At 38.1% G+C, this 23,904-nt stretch overlaps 1 protein-coding gene across 2 annotated transcripts in view; it reads right to left on the bottom strand.

Moving 5' to 3' along the window:
• ITGA1 (integrin subunit alpha 1) overlaps window positions 1-23,904 on the bottom strand; it is a 73,123-nt gene that overhangs the window by 31,143 nt on the left and 18,076 nt on the right. The window contains exons 2-8 of one of the 2 annotated variants that reach the window (XM_054809080.1): window positions 14,169-14,289; window positions 11,111-11,223; window positions 10,040-10,128; window positions 9,833-9,947; window positions 9,038-9,165; window positions 2,853-3,001; window positions 991-1,141 (exon numbers count right to left, since the gene is read on the bottom strand). In XM_054809080.1, the coding sequence (XP_054665055.1) occupies window positions 991-1,141; window positions 2,853-3,001; window positions 9,038-9,165; window positions 9,833-9,947; window positions 10,040-10,128; window positions 11,111-11,223; window positions 14,169-14,289 (866 nt within the window). Of the gene's footprint in view, window positions 1-990; window positions 1,142-2,852; window positions 3,002-9,037; window positions 9,166-9,832; window positions 9,948-10,039; window positions 10,129-11,110; window positions 11,224-14,168; window positions 14,290-23,904 lie in introns of those variants that run through there. The other variant, XM_054809081.1, reaches the window with a different exon arrangement.

The following is a 23,904-nucleotide window of genomic DNA, read 5'->3' as shown; positions in this document are numbered from 1 at the left end:
AGGATGCCTCAGAACAGAATGACCCAATTCTCAGTCGAACAAGTATTTTTCATAGAAAAAAATGCTCTATACACTTAATTTGCTTTGAGAGGAAAATAAAAAACAACCTCCCATGTTCTAGCATTCCGGGACACTGGAGCAATTCAAATTTGGTTCTAGACAGGGATTTTTTTGCTAAAAATTATTGGAGCTTTAAGGATGACTTTTTCTTCAATGACCTCTAGCTTTATGAAGGAAAACACTGAAAAATTGTGTGCTGCTGGACTCAGCTTTTATGTCTATCTTTAAATTAAAGATAACATCTTTCTTGAAGTTGTATGGTTCCATACCACCTCATTGTACCAAGCCCAAGAAAGACAGGAACAGAGAAGCAACAATCCAATGTACCTTCAAAATCAGCAAGAGAAACCAGATAATTCGAGTATAGAATACACAAATACAGTGGAAAGTTCACATCAAATCTATCATTAATGCTTCCATATTTCTCGATATGGGTTAACCTCCATCATGTGCATCCTCTCATTCAGCTACTAAGTTTGCTTAACATGAAAATGACAGCTTTAGAATGCCAGCACACAGAACAGCCATAATAAACCTGGTTTTTGTTGATGGTTTACATTCACTTTTTTTTTTTAAAGTAGGTAATGCATCTATAGAAATTGCTCAGAAGATTTGCACTAATCCACTCTGTTCAATGTTGCTCTTAACAAAATGGATTGATTTTAGACTGCCCCCAAAACTCTTTCTCCTTCTTCACATGCACACACACCTGTCATCGCCAGGAAGACAGATAGATTGCTTTGTCTTACATGCTATCAAATCAGAAAGCAAATTTTTAATGGGCTTTTTTTCAGATTATTTTTTTTTCCCTCTCTGAAATGATTATATTTCCATAAAGATTCTGTGAAGTGAACTTTTTAAACAGAAATTACATTTGGAAGATGAAACATGCTTTTAAGATTCTGAATTTCCCCATTAAATTTCACTTACCGCAATAGCAAATCTCTGAATGTTTTCATCTTCACAATTATCAATCACTTCTTTTAATCTGTAGTTGTCATGTGATTCCCCGTCAGTCACAATAACCATTACTTTTTGTACTCCTCTTCGCGCACCATGAGCCTCAGTAAAAGCCTCTTTCCTAAAGGGAGCATAAAGCGTTTGAAGAAAGGCAGTGTCAGCATTTAGAACACGCATCATATTTGCATAGTCAACTGTAAACTAAAATACTTTCTATTAACTAAGAAGCAGGAAAAGGAGATTAATATTAACCATGAACTAATACAAGCAGCAACAATTGGAACTTACATGACAGTTCACAGACAGAGAGTTTCACAAGCATTCATTCATTATTCACTCATTTGAGAGCAACAGCAGAAAATACAATGCTGGATAGTGAAAAATTCTTCCCCTCTCCAAATAAACACCTGGCACCTTAAAACAGCTTTTGGCAACTTAAAAAAACACCCAACCAACACCCCCTCATCCCAAAACCCACATACAAAAACCCCCACCTATTTCCACCCTACAGCAGCATTTCAAGCGGTCAAAGTATTTACTCAGGAAGAGCACGCCTCTGCACACTGCCAGTAAAAATGGGTGTTGGGGCAGAAGTAGGTTGCAAGTGAGCGGAGGCAGGCGGTGGTGACCGGTTGAATTCTACAGCCGCAGAAGGGCAAACGGGCACGGAGGTCTTGGGCAGCTGCTCACCCAGGCTGTGGAGGGCATCGGAAAAGGCGAGGCTGGATTAGGGCTCTGGAGGAGAAGGAAGGAAGTAGGGCTTCCTCTTTTTAGAAAAATACCTCAGAACTCTAAGACTGGCCACACAAGTGAAAGCTAAGATCTACCCCTGGTGATGGCCAAAAGCGGATGGATAGGAAGAGTGCAAGAACAGAGGAAACTTTTGCTGATAGTTTCTGTATATATAAGCCTGCAGTAGTGTGACATGCACAGAGACTTTCTGAGCCACATGTGGTTTCTGAGTGTTTGGCAATTCTCAACCAGCTCTGCTTTCATTAACTTGTTCGGACTCCCTTAAGCTTCTTCTTGTCTCTAAGGAAAACATCACTGGTGACAATGGAAGAATTTCATTGGATTTAAGACATCATATAAACAAAACTTTCGTCAGATAATCAAATAGTTCATAAGAAAGATGCTGCATATCTGACTAAATGGTTGTTTGGAAAGGGCAAATGCCACCCTTTATGGAATTAAGTCATGCTGTCATGTTGGGAAAAAAAGATACCGGGACACCATTGTAGAGTTTGAAAGTGTCTAAGAGATTTTGCATTTACTGTCTGTTCTGCAGAAGTCAGATTTCATTTTTCCCATAAAGGAAGCATTTCTAAATAATGCTATTGCTACAACAGATTTTTAATCTCCCAATGATCCAGAAGCTTGAAAGACTTCAGATATAAATTTTCTAGGCTTTCTGACAAGTGTGGGCTCAAACCCCGTAATAATCTTAACTTCAGAATGAAGACAAATTAACATTAAAAAGTTCTACTTTTTCCTGTTTCCCCTGAAAAACTTAATTTCCTTTATCTCTCTATACACACAGTTCCTACCTGCTCTGTGTGGACATCAAAGATTGTCAGCCGTTTGCTTAGGACTACAAGCTTGCTCCACATCTCTTCTCTTTCCCTATTTCCTCCATTCAAGGCACAGCTGCCTTTCCAGGGTGCCGTGCCGGACAGAGTCTGTTTATCCACCCTGCTCCTAAATTTTGTTTGCTTAGCTAAAATGAAGTCAGATGTCAGCCACATCATATTTTTGATTTATAAAATCAGAATTGTCACCACATCTGTTTATGTTTGTTTCTACCACATGCAGGACAACATTTTGTAGTTTACCTTGCCGTATCTATTCCGAGGGCTGTCATAGTTTGCGTGCCACCCCGCTGGCTTATTCTCGTGGCTGCAGCCATCACATCTTCTGTTGTTGAGTATGTATTCAGGAAAAACTCATGGACTACGGTCTGTCCATACTGAACAATTCCAACCTGAAACGCACAGTTCATGTTAAAAATCAACTACCCTTAAAGAAAACACCCATGTCTCCTGCAGTGGGGTAAATGCCCGTCTGTACCTACAGCCAGAAAAAGAATTGAACTCTGTGTGTTTCCCTCAGTATGAAACACCTATAATCATTTGAGCAAGACTGGCTAGAAGACAATCTTATGAAACGGTTTGGAGTTTCTAAATTTTTTTTATTAAAAATAGGAACAAAGCTAAAAGTGGACTCAACTGCTTGCGCTTCCTCACTCGTGGTAATCTCTGCCACAGCTCAGGTCTCCTCTAGGCCAAGGCAGACCAATGCCCTAACCACCAGTGACAACTTCTCAGAACAGTTTTCCTTATAGCATACTAGGCCATGGTTCACTCACAACTCTCTTCATTCCATCTGAATATAATATTCCTACATCTGATACTTTATTTACCCTAAACCTAGCCTAGAAACAGCACTGCAATGACAAATTTAGGCCCTCAAGATGACTGGAAGACCCAAGTACCCTTATCTTGATGAAGACACCATGGCAGTCCAGGAGACGGCCATTCTCCCAGCAGGAGGTAAGCCAAAGTAAAACACCTAACAGGTGCCAGAGGAGACAACATGAATAAAATGGTGGCTTCTAGAATGGACATGGATGATGGAAAGACTCTAGATGACCTCAGGAGGACAAGTCTTTGTGCAAAAGATCAACACTTGGGATTGGAACACAACCACAAACGCCTGAGCGAACCTGCTGCAAAAACAAGAGTGGAAAAAAAAAAAAAAGACAAGCAATATTCTTAAATATTAACTAATTTAACTCATTCATCTCTGTCAGTGGTAATGTTTTGGCAGGTTCCTGACAGCTTTTACTGGGAAGAATCCACACAATGTTCCATTAGCATATTTCAATTTTATGTTACACATGGCAATTTATAGGTGTTATTTAGGATAATGCAGTATTACGTGGCATTTATGCCTCACTCATCTATTATTAAAAGCACTCTAGCATTTAGGTACTGAAGATCAGTAAGACCTCTGGGATGTTTATGCCATCATATTATTTCAGAAGTGGCTTAGTATGTACTTTGCAATTGCTTTATAGGTGGTTTTTCATGCACTTTCATAGCCTCTCAGATTCTGCACAATGTTTGTTTGCTTGTACTAGGAGGGTTAGACTTGGATAAACATAAACATCATGATGATTATGAAAAGCTAGTTACATATCATTATAAGACTATAATTATAACGGTATGTGGTAGCAAAAACTATCCCATTTAATTTTTGTATGCATTTGAAAAAACAATCAAATCTGGAAGAACTGATGTACATTCAAAGCTACGACAAGTTGCTCCCCTGTAAGATATTTTGATTCTCTCTCAGAGGCATACCCTCATCCACCTCCAGCCGAGAGCATACAGAGGCTGCGTGTTCTCGTGGGCAGCAGCCTGTTAATCCTGCACAGTGTTTACACATCAGGCTGGGACACATGCTGTATTACTTCTCACAGCAGTCACGTGGCACTTGACTAAACCCCACGCTGAAGATGAAATTTTTAATCCGTTCCCTCCAAGGCAAGTATTTTGTGGCATGCATCTAAAGTGGCATACAGCATAATCTGAGCAGGATGGTGCTAGTCATTTAAAAAGACTGCCATTAATTTGTGATAAACAAGAGGTGTTCATTATGTTTGGACTTTTGGAGCAGGCAGAGTGCCTTAAGTGTTCCAGGACAATGCACAAGCGTAGCCAGAGACTAATGTATGCCAGGGAGCCCACCGCTGTGGATTCACGGGCTCCTCATCTGCAACTTTGAGGATTTTATTAGTACCAAGGATTAAATCAACTATTGACTGTTGCCAGCGTGAAATGTACCTGCTAGTCTTTCATGATTCCAGAGACCCATGTTGGTGTGGTCATTTTACTAAAAAAGATTACAGGCTGATATTGAGTTGTATCATTTCCTATTTGAAAGGAAACGCTGTCCATGATCACAGCAAGTAAACATTTTGAGCATTTCCTTCTCGGGAAGTGAATGGAAAACTGCACTGTGTTGCGTAGCTTGTAAATCAGGAAGGAAGGGGGGCATGTGGTTATCTTATGGGATACAATTGTTCTGTGGGACCCTTCCTTAGCACTAGCTTTGAAAACACTGATCATCATGTTCTACATATTTCATGGCATCAGAGATGAGGCATTCCTCAAAAAAGGGTAACGAAAAGCTTCCCAGATCTGACAAAATACTGCTGGGCTGCATGTTCCAGTCTCCTACAGGACCGCAGAATCAAATCCACCTTGTAAAATTAGAATTATATTCTATTAGCTAGCAACGAAGGTTTGAGCGTTTGCAGCCTTTTAATCTAATGGAAAACTATAAACGACACATCTACATGATACAAATGTGCCTTTATGGGACAATAAACCTGTTCAAACTGCGTAACTTCAGCAAGCCCCTGAAAATGATGCCTACAGGCATTGTATGTTTTGATTTGTTTGTTTAATTTAAATCTGGAAAATGCAATAGTACTACACAGAATGATGTAATTCTGCTGTACTCCAGAAAATCTAGTATTTTTCCCAGCATTACTGACCATAATGTATTGAGCGTCATTGTAATTCCTAAGTTTATGTTCCCTTCCCTAGCATTCCATGCATTCCATGGCTTTTATATTACACAAGGGAATAATTCTAAATTGTCACCAGTTCCTGTGAAAAAGTGTTGTACAAGAGAACAGGCAAGTAAAGGACTGTTCTACTTTGGGACAAAATGCTTCTGAGGGCAATTACTCATTGCTGTTCTGTAAGTGAATACAGCCCCTTATTTGGAAAGTACATCCTCGCTTTCTCAAGAAATTAAGCTCATCTATTTGGTAAAAAACAACAAAACAAAATGAAAGGAAAACCATTTAGTACATGGAAATGATAGGCTAGGATTTTCACCACTGGAATGTGAAGGAAAATGAGAAATATTTTTGGTTGTACTTAAATCATATTTAATGTAAAAGAAAAGTAGAAATGCCTTGGGAAGCACTAATGGATAATACATTTTATCATATAGAGAGCTTGCTAAAGATACCTCAATCAGAGCAAAATTGAATTAATTCGACATTTTGTTTGCTCCCAGGGACTTAGATAGGAATTACTTGTAAACTATTGCAAAGGTCTTTCTTCATCCTGCATCTTTTTAATACCTCTTTAATACACTTCTGTTCTTCTGGAGATAAAACTGATCATAAGATTTGACATGGCACCACTTACCAGTCCATTGATACAGTCCCTCTGGAGATATAGTAAGGTACAGGCCAAACACCTATAACTACCCATGTCATATATTAATGGAGAAATAAAACCTGTCTGAACATTTTGGAAGGCCATTCCAACATAGATTTAAGACTGAATTGAACATATCAAAGTATTTCGCTTTCTCTTTTGATATTCTTCTATCACAGAAGGTTGCTCATATGTAAAGGATTAAAAAACACATCCTCATATTAAATAGAGAATTATCTCTACAAAAGTTTAAAAAAGAGGGAAAAAAACCCTATCTTGCTTTGCAGTTACATTAAAATGTGGAATAAGGCTGGGAGAAATGTTTTATTCCTACTTGTACCATTTTTTCTCATTTAACTCCGTCTTCCTTTTCCACTTTTCTATCACCACTTTCCCTTTACTGCTTTTATCCCTAAGCTCAGGATATGCAGTTTAACCATCATTATGGTGTTATGGATTTTCTGGAGAATGGCAAGAGGAAGGGAAGGAAGTACTTCTGAAAAAATTATACCATAAACTTTGGCCTTTTGCATCTGAATCTTCTGCCTTTCACTTTCAAATTTGCCAAACATGGGACACTGACGAATTTATCTTCTGACTTGCCACAAATCTAGTGACCATTGTTCATGGAGAGGGTAAGTGGAAAAAAAAAAATCTTGCAAGCCTCTAATCAAAACACTGTTTTGAACAAGTTACACCCAAGCTGCTAAGGAGTTATTCCGTAATCACCTCATTCCTTTCCCGTGCAAGAGGAAAACAATCTGAAGTCAGTGAAAGTCCACTGATTTCTACAAGCTCAACAATCCCCAGAAGATGAACATGGAAAAATCAATTTAAACAGACAGAAAGTAAACAATTGTTCCTGTATTATATTATTCTATGCTCCCAGAGGAGAGGGGAGAAATAAGCTTGCTCTGTCATTTTTATTCTTCAACGTTCAATACTCATTTCAACACAGTTTCTGAGAAAGGAGACTGAGAGTAGAGGAGACGGTATAAACTCGTTATTGCCTTTGGCTGTGCCAGGGTTCCCAGGCAGGGGGCTCAGAGGAGAGGAGAGAGATGAGGTATGTTCTGGGGAGGGGGGGAAGGTAAGAGGAACCAAAAAAAATCCACCTAGCTTTTGACTTCCATTTCCAGTTTTTCAGCCTCTCTCCTCCTTATCCCATTCTTATCTCCCTCTCAAATGTTTCTGCTCTGTAGCAACCAGACGCCAAAGCTGATATTCTTGAGTGAGTAAGTGTACGTGTGAGAAGAGGGGTAGCTATGCCAAACTGTGGGTAGAAAGGATTTTGTAGGTGGAGATGACGAGCTGTTGGAGTGCCGGCCAGCAAGGGACCTTTTGTGTGCGAGCTGAGCTGCACAGGCGAGGCGGCAGGATTCCAAAAACAAACACAACAGAGGTGTGGCAACGTAAAAATGTAGGAATTGCAGGGTGAGGAAGAGGGGTGAGGGTGCAGTAGAGCTGATTGCCCTGTGTACCATTCCCATGAAGCCCTTTGGGCAGAAGGCAGCATGTTTTCCACGCAGCCATTGCCCTGTATTGGGAAGTCCAGGTTTAAGTATTTTCCCAGGATGGCACATGTTTGAGTAATCACCAGCTTAAGGGACCAGGAAGAATTTATTATTATTTTTTTTTCCTTTCTGTTAGATTTGACAAAGTGTTTTTCCTTCTTCCTCACATCATCTGGAAGAACAGTGTTTTTAAAATAACAGGGCACAATTGTAAAGTTGACAGTTTATAAGTAATAATTTTATCAGCCAGTGTTCGGTACAGCCAACAGGGGAGTTGGGTGGTAACTCATAAACCCCAGTTAACTTGGAAAATGATGGGTATGATACCCTCTGAAGACAGAAGTATCCTTTGCACCTTCTCACAGTCTCCTTTGTGAAGGCAGGAGCTGAACGTTAGAAGCTAACCTGAAGTAGCAAAAATGCTAAATATTGGCCTCTAGCATATCAAATATTATACAGGATCTCAGAAAATCCTTGATTTTGGGAGGGGGGGAAAGGAAGAAGTGAAAGTAAGACCTGATTTGTTCTGTTGCTGTTAAAGCTTTCTGTGTTAAAATGTATCCCAGCATCCATGTTTCCCCCTTCCCCAAGTTCTGCTGGAACTGCTATTTACGTACTCTGTTCAGCAGGCTGTGAAACGTATGTCACATACTCAGCTAGGGTAATTGGTTGTAGCTCCATTAATTCTGGTGGAAATGCCCTGATTTATAGCAGCTGGGAATTTGGCCCTCTCCACTTATTATATAAATGCAGCTTCTGCCATTAATAACATGTGGCTTAACAGCCACTCATTAATTATGATTTCAAGCGTTTAAAAGCTGTGTGCTCAATGCCACACAGCACAAAATATGGAAAGTTACTCCAAAAATCTTATAACCAAAGGCTGTCTGAACTATGCATGTGTGCCTTGGAGGAGCAGAAATGACCTTTGTGCTACAAAGTACAAAAGAAGAAGTGGTTGTGGAGAGGAAGGAAGTGGGAAAGGACAACGTTCAAACAGCCTCGACACACTTAACTTTTGTCTCTAGGTTAGAAAGTCAGTTTCTCCAGGCTGCCTGAGTGGTGTGGGGAGGGAGACCCTCCCTGACATTGCCGCTTGGCAGCAGACACTGACTTAGTTGCGGTTTCAGCTATTCTGCTTTAGTACCCCCTTGCTCTAAGTTCTTGGAATTGAAGAGCTCCGTAGATGTGCTCTCACCCCATTTCCTTTAAATTCTTTTTTTTCTTGCAAATTAAACAACCATAATATATTTACTATGTTACCTGTGTTTGCTGAGGACCTATATCCATGTTTTTCAGGAGGCTGTTTAGGAAGGCTGTGACACTCTCCCATGGATAAATGCTGTTGGACCCATCAAGGACTATGACGATGTCCAACTGGGTTTTACACTCTGCAACACAAATTGCCACATGAGAATTGATACTGACAAGGATCAAATATATCTCACAGCTTCAGTTACTTTTGTGATTAGTAACAAATGCGTATTCTTCTGCAGTGGGCCTGAACTGACATGTTTGACGCCAACTGTCATTCATCAACTTTTGCATCGTGTTTTACACGGTTTGTGTTCCCTTTATCGGCAAGGCACTTTCTTGTAAGTAGAAATTTAAGAATGGGATTAGAAGATCACATAACTGGAGTATTTACCAGTGACCCCTAGCTTCTTCAACACTAATCTGTTGGTCTTCGATTTTGCCCAAGGACCAGGTCTTTAGGATTTTTATCTATATTACTAAATTAGGTTTGTATTAAGTCTTAAAATGTCATCATTACTTAAAAAGAGTCTTTTGGCCATAAGTAAAAAACATAAGCAACTATTTTTAGCACTTGTGTTTGGATGTCACATAGCACTCTACTGATTGTTTATACTGAGACAAATTCCAAAAGTAGCAAGAATTTAGGTCATAATACAGACAATGAAAACATTTACTTAACTTGGTAATGCTGGTAGCTAAATTAAGCAGTTCGTACTTTTTGGTATGCCTATGTGTATACATTTGTCTTGGTTGGCACTTGGTATTCTCAGACACACAAGAGAATTCCTGTGGCATGCATACCTTGCACAGACGGAGCAATTGCCTCAACGGATTCAAAAGTGGAGCTGACATTAGAGCAAACTCCAGTTGTGTAATGCAAACGTCCACATTTATAAGCATAAAGTGGTCCACATGCCTTTAAAAGATGAAAAAAGATGAAATGTTTTTGTTATGGTACCTGAGGAAAAATCAGACTTCTTTCAAAATTGGCAGAAAGTCCTTTCTTACCAGAAAGCCTCCTTTTGGGTTAGTCACTAAGGTTGTTCCAAGAGTCATGTTTTCTTTTACTTCCACGACGTTAGGAACTGAAGTAGCAGCTATAAATAGATTAAAATGTTAAGTATTTGGGAACATGAAAACAAAATGTTGAAGTATATATCCCCTAGCATGGAGCTTCCAGCTTCTAAAATAAATCCCAGACTGACACTGGTTTCGTCAAATATTTTAGTACCCTTCCTCCTTCTTCTTCAATTGCCACAATCAAGAAAAATTTCTGAGACTGGCTTTTATCCCAGAAAGTTTGTCTGTGTTGCTGTCTCAAATAGTTTTCTTGAACCACCAAAAAGAAAAAAAGTAAAAATAACAGCACATCATGAAAGCAAGAGATTACTGTTCACACAGTTTTGTTAATTAGAAAACAAACATTCATTATTTTATCCTGGCCTGCTATACATAACAGCTTTTAGATTTGTTACTGTTATGTTACATTACTGACATTTAGGCTTTCCAGGGGGAAAAAAAAAAAAGAGATAAAAAATACCAAGAGAGGTGTATTTAGTGAAATTCATATTAACAGGAAGTCTCTTCCTGTCTACATCGCTTATCTCTTAACATGAGCAAGAAAATTATTAATGTGTACCTGCATCATATTAAGATGCATCAGCCTGGTTCTGCCTAATTACATTCTCATCAAAGGCTTACTGATGGCATTATGAAGGCGCTTGTTGGCTTCAGAGAGCTTTGGAAAGGGTAATCCATGAATTTATGCTTCACGGCCTTTCTGGCTCCATGGCCAGGACTGCCAACCACAGTCAATTAATGCCAGTCATAATAAAGTTTTGATAACACAGCCAAATGCCCATTCTAAAATTATGAGCATGTTTTCCATAGAACAACAAGAAGCTTTAAAATAAAATTATTTTTGATGTTACAGACACAACTTCCTTCACATTTAGCTCTAGAGACCTATGGAAATTTTCTCCATTGAAACAATTTTAATGCATAGTTACTACCTAAAAATCTCCTAAGATCTGACCTCTATTATTCCTCCACGTGACACAGCTTTATTTTCTTTCATACCTGGCAAGTTCAGTTTTACGCAGGGTGATTGGTTGTCCCTTCCTACAGGGCACTTGTATACATCTCCTGTTCTTTTCTCAGGTTGGCCAACTAATGGTGAACCAATAAGTACCCTGCAAATGAAATAAGTTACCAGAAATTTCTTCTTCCTTAAAAGGCACGAAAGTCAGCAAATACAACTTACAGAGAGAGCATAGCCACAGCAAGCTCTGTACAAAGGGTACAGGATGGAGAGTAAGAAAAGTACCTATTATGCTAGTTCGAATACAAGCAGAAGCAGCCATTCTGTCTCCTCTTTAATGAGGACACAGAATGAAGATGTGCCTGTATACCAAATTACACAATAGAATAACATTTAAAAAAAAATTTCAGTGGAAAATAAAAGCAATATTGGTGGGTGGATGGCATGTATTAAAAGTAATACAGAAAGAAATATGTGTTTTATTCAATATCCCCATGATCTTTAATATATTTTAGAAGAAAATGTATATTCAATGCTGAGAGACCAAATGCCAAAGGAGATGCTCACAAGCACCCAGAAGAAGAATTTGGTCTCAAGTAATGTGGGCCAGCAGTGTAAAATACATAATTTTTCTTCTCACTAATAAAAATCAATGTTATTAAAAGGGATTTAAAAAAATAAATTTTTAAAATGTTAAGAATTTTTATCTTGTGCATTTTTTTCAAAATCTGGTGTGATCAAAAAATCACCATTCTCATATATTACTTTGTAAGCATCACAAATTAGCATCCACGCCTAAATCCAGTTTTCAGCAGGAAATGCTGGTTAGAGATGGACACTGGTTTTGTTCTCAAATGTTCATTAGCTACACTAAATAGGCCAGCACTACCCAACAGATAACAGCTGGCTCCATTAAATGTGTAAAGAACTTGGGTTAAATTAGAATTCACAGCACACACTGGACACAGAAATCCTGCCATAAAGACTAATAGTTCAGTAAGATTTGTTCCTGAACACTTAGAAGATTGTGAAGAGTTATCAAAAGAACCATTTCAGCGTTTAACCATAAATTAATGAGTCCAGGCAGAAGATACTTAAATAGAATGACATAATAGGTAAAATGTAGCCTATGGATTTAAAAAAGACAGAAAGGAGAATTTAAACCCAGAACACAATCCAGCTTTTTAAAAAAAAACCACAAAACAAACCACCATACTGGAATAGGTCATTGTGATCCATTAAGATTTTTTCATTAATAATAAATTAATTAATTCTAAATCAAAATACAATGTTCCAGGTCTACACTGGATCTGACTGCTCTTTCAAGCTATATGCTGTAATGTATGCATTTTTTACACCAAAACTTAGAAACAGGCACCACAGCCTGTCATGCATCCCTGACTTCCATTTAACTGCAGAGAAGCTGAGGGTGCTTGACATCCCACGGGAGGAGACCAGTGCTCAGCAGGATCACGTCCTCGTGCTGTTCTTTTCTCATAAGGAGCAAACCCCGGGAACAGAAGTGGTCTGAAACGCTATTTTGTCTTTTTGCACAGGGATTTTTTCAGGGGAGCCCAGTTTTATTGAGAAACAACCGCAGTCATGTTCACAGAACATCTGTTGCTGAAAAGCTCTATCTGTGGTATCTAGGTAGTGTTGTAACAGTTGACAAAGCATCACAAGGTTGCTTGGTATATTTATTTTATCTGTCAATCTACAGATTTCCTGCTTTGGATGTTGCTATGCTGAAAGCAACATGAAGATTTGACAATTGAATAGCAGGTCTGGAGTTTAATGTCAGAGATGTTCAGATTGAGGACACTAGTTTAGATTCCTGTCTTCCTTCAGCTACTGGAAGAGTCACCATTTCCAGCTCATGTTATTTTTCGCTCTTGAAAGGTTTCAGAACAGTTGACAATAATATAGCTTACTTTGCAAAATCCCAGCTCCTAGAACGGATACCATTTCCTGATGGTCTAAATTAGCTCAGAGAAGGTCATTATTATTATTCCCTCATGCAGATGTATATTTAAACATCCTACAACCCGGGCAATCAAGAGCTAGCATTTTCAAAAGCAAGCTCTGCAATTTCATGTCAGTGAACATCCCCTATAGCTACCGGTGAACGCTGTGTTGCAGTGGGGGACAGACTCTCGGAGTCAGACAGCCCCGGCACTTGCGGGGGGGTTGCTCGGGCACTGCAGAACGGTCTGACCTGGCTGTCACGCAGCCACATGCCTGTCGTCCCAGGCTGCCCGCGGGAGTCCCTGGGTTTGCCAATAATGTCAAATTACTGGCAAAGCTCTGGGAAAACCAGAGCAATCTGCAAAGAATGATGGAGATGTAAGGATTGCCAAACCTTTTACCATTCAATCATTATTTCAGTCCTCCAGCCCAGTGGTTAGCCTGTGAAGTTCGTTCTCACAAGGCAAAAGCATAAGCAGGTGTTTATCAAAAGACCAAGAATCAATGATAGCTGTAAGCACGCCAAAATGCAACTTCTAAATCAGAACAAGAAGGAGGAAAAGACAGGTTAAGAAGAAGGCTCCACATCCCAAATGCGAATATATTACCAACTGCAAGACAGAATTAGCCCTCCAAAAAGGAAGGCATGCTACTGTATTAATAAATATTTTGACAGAGAAATCCTCCCACCACTTAAAAAAACTCAGTTCAGACAACCTCTGACAGACAACTTTAGAAAAAAATACACAATACAGATTACTTAGGTAAAACAGGAGCAATTTCACTGCCAATACATCAACACCAGGAAAAGATAAACAATTATTTTATTTGGTAAATGGAAAAAAGAGGGTTCAGGCATAACACTAAACTTTCTCAGCTCCACCAACGAAGAATTTACCCACTTTGTGAACTCATTTATGTGTTTGAGGCAATAAAAGTAGATATAAATTTGAGGCTTTCAGTCTCCCAATCTTTCCAGGTCTCCTTAGGACTGTGCATGAGTTTCAGAAATATGACTGACAGAATCTGACCCTTACGTAGCCGGCATACTTACAAATAACAGTATAGCACCCGAGTCACTGAATACCTGATAATTTGGAGTTTCCATTTAAGAGAAGAAAAACAGCTTACCATTTCCCTTCCTCATTTTCATACTGTTGGACCGTGTACCCGAACATGTCTTCCAGAGGCCCACTGAAGGTCATTGCATTTTTCACATCAACGTTGGAAGACCCGACGAGGTGAAAAACAGCTTTAAAAAAAAAAAGTAATATTCAGCAATACACATAAAACACAAGACTTTAAGAAATCAAAGTTCAATTATAACTTAACTGAGGGTACAAGACAGGGGTTGAAAGTGGTATTTTGGGCATAATTATCACAGATGGTAATAGATTTAAAATGTACTTCCTTACACGTACGTATGCAGCTGAATTCAGAGATGTTGGCAACCAGACTTCTGTATCCAAAACCTATTTTGCAAAGTCCATCACTTACTTGTAAATCACAATTCAAATAACATTAAGTAAAATATTATCTTTAATAGTAAATAAAATAATATTTTAATTATTTTTACTGCTTTTAGCTCCATGCATTTCTAATGCAAGAATTTGACACAAAATGTTCCTTCCCTCATTCAAGGTAGTAGTTCTCAAGTTTTCATAAATCTGAGAATTAACTAATTTTCAACTGTTTGCAGAAGACATACATAAGAAAAGAATGAAGAAAAGCTTTTAGATGTATTTAATTTTAATTGATACTAGAGGAAAAAACCCATATTGTTTTATCTTAATTATATTCTAGAGTATCTGTAAACCTTTCATATTTGGAAAAGAACAGAATAAAATTTTAATGCAACCAGGTGCTGTTATCTCAAAAGTACCTGTATGTGACTATCTGCAGAAATCCAACATTTACCCATTTAGGAAAAGTGGCTCTACAGTGGTGGTGTTCGACTATGATGAGATCAGTCATGACAGCAGATGCTTCTTCAGACTGATTTCCCATACCCTAAAGCTCAGTGATCATCATCAGTGAAAATACTGTAAAAATATGACTGCATAGCAAGTTTCAGAAAAATTAAGTATATAGGGTGAAATCTCCAGCTTGAAGTGATAGTCCTAACACACCGTGAGGCTCATAAAGAAGCCAAAATTACTATTTATATATAAAAATAAGGCCATTTATCTTTTCTTTATTTTTTATTTCTTATAGTGATCTCTTCCATCTTTGTCCTGTTGAAGTCAGTTTGAAAAGCAACCACTGACTCCACTGCTGCAGAGCTGTGTATTTACTTTCAATAGCCAAAAATTAGTTGAATTTGTAGAACATCAATACTACTCACAAACAAAATTATACACAACTTTCATTTAATTTCAAAGAAGCATTTCATGGTCATTTGCTGACATTTAACAGTTACATAAAAATACCCAAATCCATAGTGCTTGCTGCATGTCAAAGCATCTAAATAATGTCCAGTTACTAAAATACATCTGTGCTATTCACCATTGAGACGATTATATTCTCATAGAAAGTTTGTTACTATAATTAAGCTCCCAAGCGGTCAATGCTATTCTGTCTCTCTCAGCATCTTATTTCCTGCTTAATGCAGTAAAATTATCACAGAAGACTATTTATCATTTAGGAGGTATTTCCAGTTTCACTGGACAGCAGAAAACGAAAAAGTTTCATTTGTGTTATTTTAGTTTTTCTTCCTCTAGTCAGAGTCAGGAAATATAAAGAAGTGAACAAACTAAAACAGAGTTTATTTTTGTTCTTCCAAAAAGATTTATTGCAAATGATAAGGAAAAAATCCATGGCTGACAGTCTGATGGGAAATAATTTGTCAGAAAAGTAATCCATGCATCTTTTGTCTTCCTTAAACATTTATGTGTAAAGAAATTCTGCTATGCCTGTTCATGTGCAATAGGTATTTTCCTCCCCTAGCCTTGGTCATCAAAGCACAATTAAAATTAACAAAATAATTTTTTAAAAATTCAGTCAAATTATTACTGTTCTAATGTTCTTTTGTTAAATTTCAGAGTAAAAATAATTGCTATTGACACCATGTGCGGGATTCAGACCACGTCATTTAGACTCTCAACCTACCTCCTAGACAATGAAATGGTTCTAATGAGATCGTCTGCTAAAGTAACTAAGTTCATTATTTAGCTGAAGAGGAAAGGTAGATGCAAAATCTATCCATGTTGACTTGCCTCTTAAAGATGTCCAAAAGTCTGTCCACTTTAGCCTCTCAGTAAGATGGACAAAGCATCCTTCTAAGGTCTTCAGAGGCATGTTTTCCCCCCTTTCTCAACTTATGATGACATTTAAAACATATTATGATATGAAATATTAAAGGCCACAGATTCCAGCTGATGTCTTCCAATTTACTTTCTCCTAAAGATACCGAAGGCTACTCTTGCACTCTCTGCTCTGTTCACTACATTACAATATCTTCCATCATCATTCTATCATCTGCTGATAGACAAGGAATTTATTCACAATGACACAGTATTGACAACTATTGTGATTTTTACTGTGTATTCACTAGACTAAATTGTCTTGAAGTTTCCTGAATATCTGATGCGGTATACTGAAATCTCATGATTTTAATGAATACACTTCTAATTCTCATAGCTGTAACAGAAAGTTTGAAAATGTGAAATGCTAAAACAAGAAAACTAGAAGAGGAATAAAAAATGCCAGCTATTTGCTACTAACCCCCCAAATCCTCGTGCTTCTGAGTGAGGTCAAATTAGAACCAGCAATAATAAGCGTTCTTCTAAAAAATAAAGCTAGAGGAATCAAAAGAAGCTAGATGGGCCAGGCTGGTCAGAAGTAAAAAGGACGTGACTCCACACAGCAGGGAGTAGACCTGTAGACCTTGTTGACAAAGGATGTTTTAGTTGCTAAACGTTATGTATTAAATGGGTAACTGAATAAGTTGATGGAAGACAAAACCACTGCAGGTTACAGCCGGTTCAGGAAATCCCCTGAGCTGGAAATATTCAGAAACTGGAAGAAGAATATTATATATGCTTGCTCAGTTATTTTTTGTCTCTAGCTATCGGATTACACATACTCCTGCAGACGTGACACTGGACAAAACACGGTCTTGATTTGATCCAGTATGGCTATCCTGTTGCTCTCTCATCTTCTCGTTCTACTTTAGCCAGAAATCAGATGCTTTAAAGTTTGACTTCATACACAAACTGTGTGGCATATTTTAATATACAAATGTATTACATGACCTTCTGTGGCTTCCATGTGCTATAAAACATCATGATCATAATGTTTTTGAATAAAAGTAAGGGTCATGATAAGCAGTGTAAGATTAATTTATAAATAATTAATAGATTTAAAGGTATCTTATTACATTTTCTACAGATTCTGCAGAAGGAAATCTTACTAGTGAAAGATAACGTTTAAATCTGCAGATGGTAAATGGAAAAGTGGAGTTTACGGTGATCCACGTTACACTGTTAACTAACAATAATCTACTGACTTACGGCAACCTGGCTTTCACATTTTGTTTCATTTTTCTGTACAAAGAACATTTTACATGAGCTGACGATTCAGAACATTTACAAAAACCCAAACTGATTGCCACTGTGAAAATGATACTTTATATTAATAATAATATCTAGCTTGCAGTCTTCCAAACTTCCAGTTTCTGTCTATGCACACATTCTCATCTGTTTCTAGCAAACTTGCACATATGAATTAAAAAGACTATTGGCAGAAGTAGCGGAATAAGAAGAGCTACAGGAAAGTTGGAGAGGATTCTTTTGAGACTTGTGAGGATTAAGGAGAAAAAAACAATTTTTGGGGTAGGTATGTAGTATTTAACTATATCATTAAACACAACTAATGTAGGTAAATTAAACTAAGATTTTGAATGATTTCATGTTGTGTTAACAGAATGACTAAAAATACAGATCAAAACACTGATCAGAAATGCAGAATATAAATGTTTATCAAAGGATAAACCCGAAGTTCCAGGTTTAACTTCATGTTTTACAAGAAACAAGGCACTGTAGGAAACGTGGCACAACGTCCCCCTCACTACCAATTTAAACTGAGAACACTAGCTAATGCCTGCAACATTCTTTGCTGAGCACAGTTTGTACCTATACGTGAAAGGTTAACACTCCATCACCAAGACAACAATCCAAATATTTCTATTACAAACCTAGAGCAGTAGCTCATACTTGTCCAGTAGCTACTAATAATTTTTTTTTCTTTTTTTTTTTTTCTAATGAGATCTTTTAACCAAACATGCGTGCTGTCTGCTTGGTTAGTCTGCCTCTAAACTGTGCAAAACTACATTTCCCTGGCACTTGTCCACATGCATAGTGCCTGGCCACTCTAACCTTTGCAAACAGAGAACTGCAAAATAGGCACCCTTATTTTCCTAGAACAGATGGATATAAACAACCTGAACTGTAGAACAAAGCCTAACACCTGGCTCTTTACTGATGAAAAATAAGGTCACTGCAAACAACCCGCAAGAAGTGACATCACAAAGACTGACTTAGCCAAGAGAAGAGAGTAAATTAACTTAGCATATTTTATCTGTGTATAGTCTGTAGCGAATAACAATTGCGTCCTCTATAAATGGTGGTTATTCTGAGAAATACAAATGGTTTTACAAAAATGGGAAAGGACGAAGTTGCACTTTGCATTGAACAGGGCTCACACGTTGGCTGCTCACTACTTCACCCCACCAGCATGTGGTCAAAGTGTTATATTTGTTCCATTTCATACTTACTGCTATAGCATTTCAGGTGTCCTTATTAATTCTTCTGCATTTTGCAAGAGACTGAAACAAAGCAGGTCTGAGTGCAATCAAGAAGGACAACAAGCCAAATAGAAATGTCTTGTAAAAGTATGCACAACTGGAAAATATTGGGAAACTCAAAAAAAGTTATTAGCAGAAAAAAAAAATCAAACTGCTTCCATCCCAGAAAATAAAAGGATAGAGAAATCTAAGCTGAAGATTAAAATGAGATTAAAATGTTTTATGGAGTTCTCAAATACCTGGACCTCTTGGGGGGAAAAAAAAAAAAGAAAAAAAAGAAAAAGCAAAAAAAAAAAGCCTTGTACAGCACATATTACAACCAATGATGCTGTGAGGATATTTTAAAGACCTGCAAACAAGACAGGAGTGCAATACAGAAACACAGAACAGTCCATCTGATCAAAATGTACTGAGAGCTAAGTGATATTAGGAAGGATGTTGATAAGGCAATAACTGATTGCTTTTAAAAGGATTTTATGCCGATATTGCAAAAGACTAGCTGTCTCTGTTGTGATCTTAGAAAACATAACAAGCAAACTGCATAAAAGGAAGCAATTGGGATGCTGGGGAGAGTTACTCAGTGAGGGGAACAGGACTGGAACCATTGGCCTGGCCTCCCACAAAGGCTTATTTTAAAAATGGTGGAAAATAGCATCATCCTCTGCATTTAGCAAACTCTTTCACTTGAGGAAATTGATACCACTGAGTGTTGGCATGTGCAAGCCTGTGCTGCTGCTCTCAGCTAACTAGAATCAAGCCAGTAGCAAAGAAAAAACTCTGTCCTTCAGTAAGTGCAGCACTGAGCCCCAGCAAATAAAATGTCCTCAAAGCCGGATCTTGTCAGCGGCACCAGCACAACACCATGGATTTGGGTTCGAGGCTGGACTGCATCTGGCTGGTAGTAAGGGAAGATTAAACATGCATCTCCTTCAAAGACATACCTATAAAAATGCTATTTGTGAAATCAAGGCTCAAACACATGAAAGTGGATTCTTTGCTGGACCAGCAAATGGGAAAATCTTAATATTTTATTTTTTGCTTCATTTGCAATAGTGTCACTGCAGGATTATACAGTCTTGTCTTACGAAAAAGAGATTTAGTCCCAGACATCCCAAGTGGAAGAAAACACGACGGCGTTGTACAATTGCCGTCTGTGAGCTCGGGGGCCGCAGTGCTCTGCCCTCGTTGCGGAAGGCCAAGGAGGCTGCAGCAGGAGTTCCTGCTCCATTCAGTTCTGGCTGGCTAAATATCAGTGTGTTTCAAATAAAGCTGTATAGTAAAAAAAAAAAAAAAAAAGTTTCAACTTCTGAAACTTTTTCAGTACTGCTTAAATCAAGCCTTTTATTTTTCAGGGCTACAAAAGAAACTTTGTATAATTTTGCCTCCAGCATTTTTTCTTTAATCTTTAACCTTTGAAGAGCAAAAGATTGACTTTCTGGAATGAGACCAAATAATTAAAAAAAAAAGACTTCTTATTAGAAGTAGATAAATATCCCCAAAAGACAAAGAAATATATATTTGAAAGTGCTTCCAGATTCAGTAGCCACATGCTTTTCAAAACCATGTTAAATGCTTTGTACAACCCATTAAAGAAAGCTTCCTTTGCTGGTTATGTACTGAATAATTTGTACTGGAAAATAGCTGTCTAATGTGGTGTCAAGCCTGAAAATATACTGAATCAATGCTTTGTAATGTGGTCCCAAATGAGTAATACAATGCAACAGGCAAAACTTTTGGAAATACAATAGCAGAGACCCAGAATATGTGCCCCACTCAGTTGACAGTCATCAGAATAAAACTATTTTGTTCAAAGTTTGGAAAGTAGTCCTCTCATTGGCACAACTCTTAGCATGTGGCAGTTTCTCACGGAAGGGAGAAAAAGCCTTAGAAATACGCAGTCATATACAGAAAACTTTGTGAGGCCAGCTACTAGACTTGTACAGAGGCTGAGCAAATTTAGCAGCTTGATGGAAATGAAACTCCTAGAAAATGTTTCAGCTTGTCTCCAGTGAACTCCAGTCCATCTTTCTGATGCAGTTCTTCCATCAACACTTAACTCCATTGAAGTCCATACAATCTTTGTGTTCCTCTCTAGGCCCACTCTCCTTTGCTATCAAAGAGCATTTCCTCCTGAACGTCCCACTGCAACTTTTGTTTCCGATCATCTAGCTTTGTCTATAAGCCCCAAGGACCCTTCATCTCTTGACCTTTTTTTTTTCCTGAGGTAAAAGATATTTATAGTCATCTATAATTAACTCACATTTCACACAGAAAGCATGGTTAAAATGAACGTGTACGTTATTTTTCTGAAACAGAATCCAGTAGCTTGAAAAGGAGCAAGACATTAATTTCATGCAAAAAGTGAATAAACATGGACTCTGACCTAAAGAAAAATGTGTTCTTCACAATACTCTCCGAAACTGGTCATGGACCTGTAGGGTTTTCACTGCACAAAATTCCTCTAGATTGATAGGAAGAGTCAAGTATGATGTTTAGGCTGGTTTTCTACAAGCTTTTTACTTGCTCAGTTTTTCTGAATCCCAGTTTTGTAGGCTGATGTCCTGCTGCTGTAAGCTCTCCACTGTGTGGCCTTGTTGAAACCAGACAATGTGAATCATAGCACACAGAAAAAAACCCTAAAAATCAGCCTATCATTGGATCAGTCTAGACTACTTTATTAGTCTACCCCATCAAACTTAAAATCACCCATCTATAAAACACCCCAGGAGGGCAGAAATTCCTTTTGACCATTCTGGAAATTGTGATAACCTGAGAACCGATGCAAAAATAATGCCTAGCTGAAAACTCATGTTACTGTCTCCCTACCAGGATGAAGGACAATTATTATCATTTTGCCTTCCTGACTTGATATCATCGTTCATTAATTTTCACCTCCCCCAATTGTTTTCAGGGATTGTTAGGTAATTTTTCTCAAAGGTCAGCAGTCTTAAGGCTAATATCAGAGTGGAAATGCTTTGGTGACAATAAAGGCTTTCTGAAAAGCAGCAACTTTTTCCATTTCTTTACTTCACAATGGCTACAAACTGCTGTCTTTCATCACCTTATGCTGAGCATAATCATTGGCTCGCTTTCAACCAAATCACTCAAGGCTTCAGGAAGAGAAGAAATCCTCCAAAAGGAAGTGCAAATATCCTGATATGACCCTCTCACACCCAGCTAGCCAGAGCACCACAGAACTTAAATCCAAGCCAGTTTTTATTTAGTACAGCAAGAACATATGCAATAAACATGCATGCTAAAAGCCAATAGCTCATATTTTATGTCCATAAAACACAACAGCATCAATTCAGCTGTGATCCAAGAAACTGTAATAAGTGCAGTGGAAGGGAAACGATAGAAGCTTACAAATATCTCTTTTCCTTTGGTCTCATACAACTCTGCTATGAAGTGATCTGGGGGGAAAAAGAGCCCAAAAGCAGAGAGCTTGACCAAGCAAAAATTCCAGAGCCAAGCAAGGATGGACACACTTCTGAATTAAATCTCAGATGTGTATATTAAAAGAAAATCCACTTGCAAACTATAGTCAAATTGTACAGAGAACACCTTTCCTATTATTTCTGATAATACAGCATCTATGAAAATTTTCACTGGAACACAACAGAACATTCATTTTTTTTATCTGAGCCATCTTCTAGTAGAGTAAGAGGAAACCACTATGTTGCTCCAGCTTCTTATGTCACAGCTACGTAAAAAAGAATTGCATGTTTACCTGTTCACAGTATGTACTCCCATACTTCAACAGGGACTTGAAAACTCTTAAACTTTAAACTGCTTCTTAGCACAAAGACTTAGATTATTTTTCAGACAAACTCATTATATAAAGCTAACAGGTTCCAGCAAATTGTAAATAAAGGATTTTTACAAAACTGAACTCCATTTAAACTGCACAGGGAGATGCTACAACAGTCTAAGATAGAAAACACTTTTACAAACGTAAGTATTCTAGTAAAGTTTAAACCGATTTTTTTTGTATGTAATCATACTTGCAGTTTTCTGAGAGCTGAACTGGAAAGTAAGGGATGAAACCTACTGTTGCTAAAAGTGAATTTTAAAAGGTTTAGAAATGCCTGAAATTGAGCTTAGACTGAAAAAAAATGAACCATCATCCAAAAATTTCCTCCTTTCTACTGCATATGTCAATTCTTTGCAATGAATCAACTGTATTGTCAGTAATATTGTTCAAGATTTTTTAAAACCTTTTTCTCCTATCAGTAACCAGAAAAATTACTACAGTGAGAATATAGTTGATAAGAGATTGCTACAGGCAGTAATAGAAAATAAGTCACCTATTTGCTGAAATGCTGGAATTCCACCACGAATGGTCCCCAGCTGCTTGCGCTTTCACACCATGAGGCCAGATGGAAGTCCCTCTTCATCCCCATCTGTACAGCAGCAAAATGCCTGCAGGGAACGTCAGCACTGTCCTGCAAGAGCACGGGGGAGCAGGCACTGCCTGTTTGCACAGATCAGCTCTGACCTGCTCGCCAGCAAAATCCTGAGCTTGTCTCAAGCATGCACTGGCATGGGCAATTATGATACCAACTCTCTACCAAGACATACAGAGCTTTTCTGGTTTGAAACTTATGACTGCTCACTGCTAAAAGAGAAGAGAATCCTCGGCCACTGTTTCCTTACTCGCCTCTACCTAGGAATTGGTAACCATGACAAAAAGCTTTTCTTGCACTGGACAGTTTAAAGAATATGGCTCAATGAAAACAAAGAATATGGCTCAGTGATAACATACATTTTACATTTTTAACTGAGAAAACCAAGCGGACAATAACGTGGGACTGCAAATGACCACAGTGGTCATTCAATCTAATCTTCCATGAGCATAAACAACTATAAAATAGCTGCCTAATCTAGAAAAAGCTACAAAACCCACCACACATACACATCACAAAAGACACTGCACCCCAAGAAAAACTGAAGATCGGCAATACAAACATTTGTTCATTTGGACAAAAAACACCCACAAGAACAACTGGTATTGCACAAGGCAATTCACAGACTGCTGCTATGTGTATTTATTTACTGTATTTA

This window comes from Grus americana, chromosome Z (assembly GCF_028858705.1).
Source record: "Grus americana isolate bGruAme1 chromosome Z, bGruAme1.mat, whole genome shotgun sequence".
Lineage (NCBI taxonomy): Eukaryota > Metazoa > Chordata > Aves > Gruiformes > Gruidae > Grus > Grus americana.
This window is presented reverse-complemented; position numbering and strand designations above follow the sequence as displayed.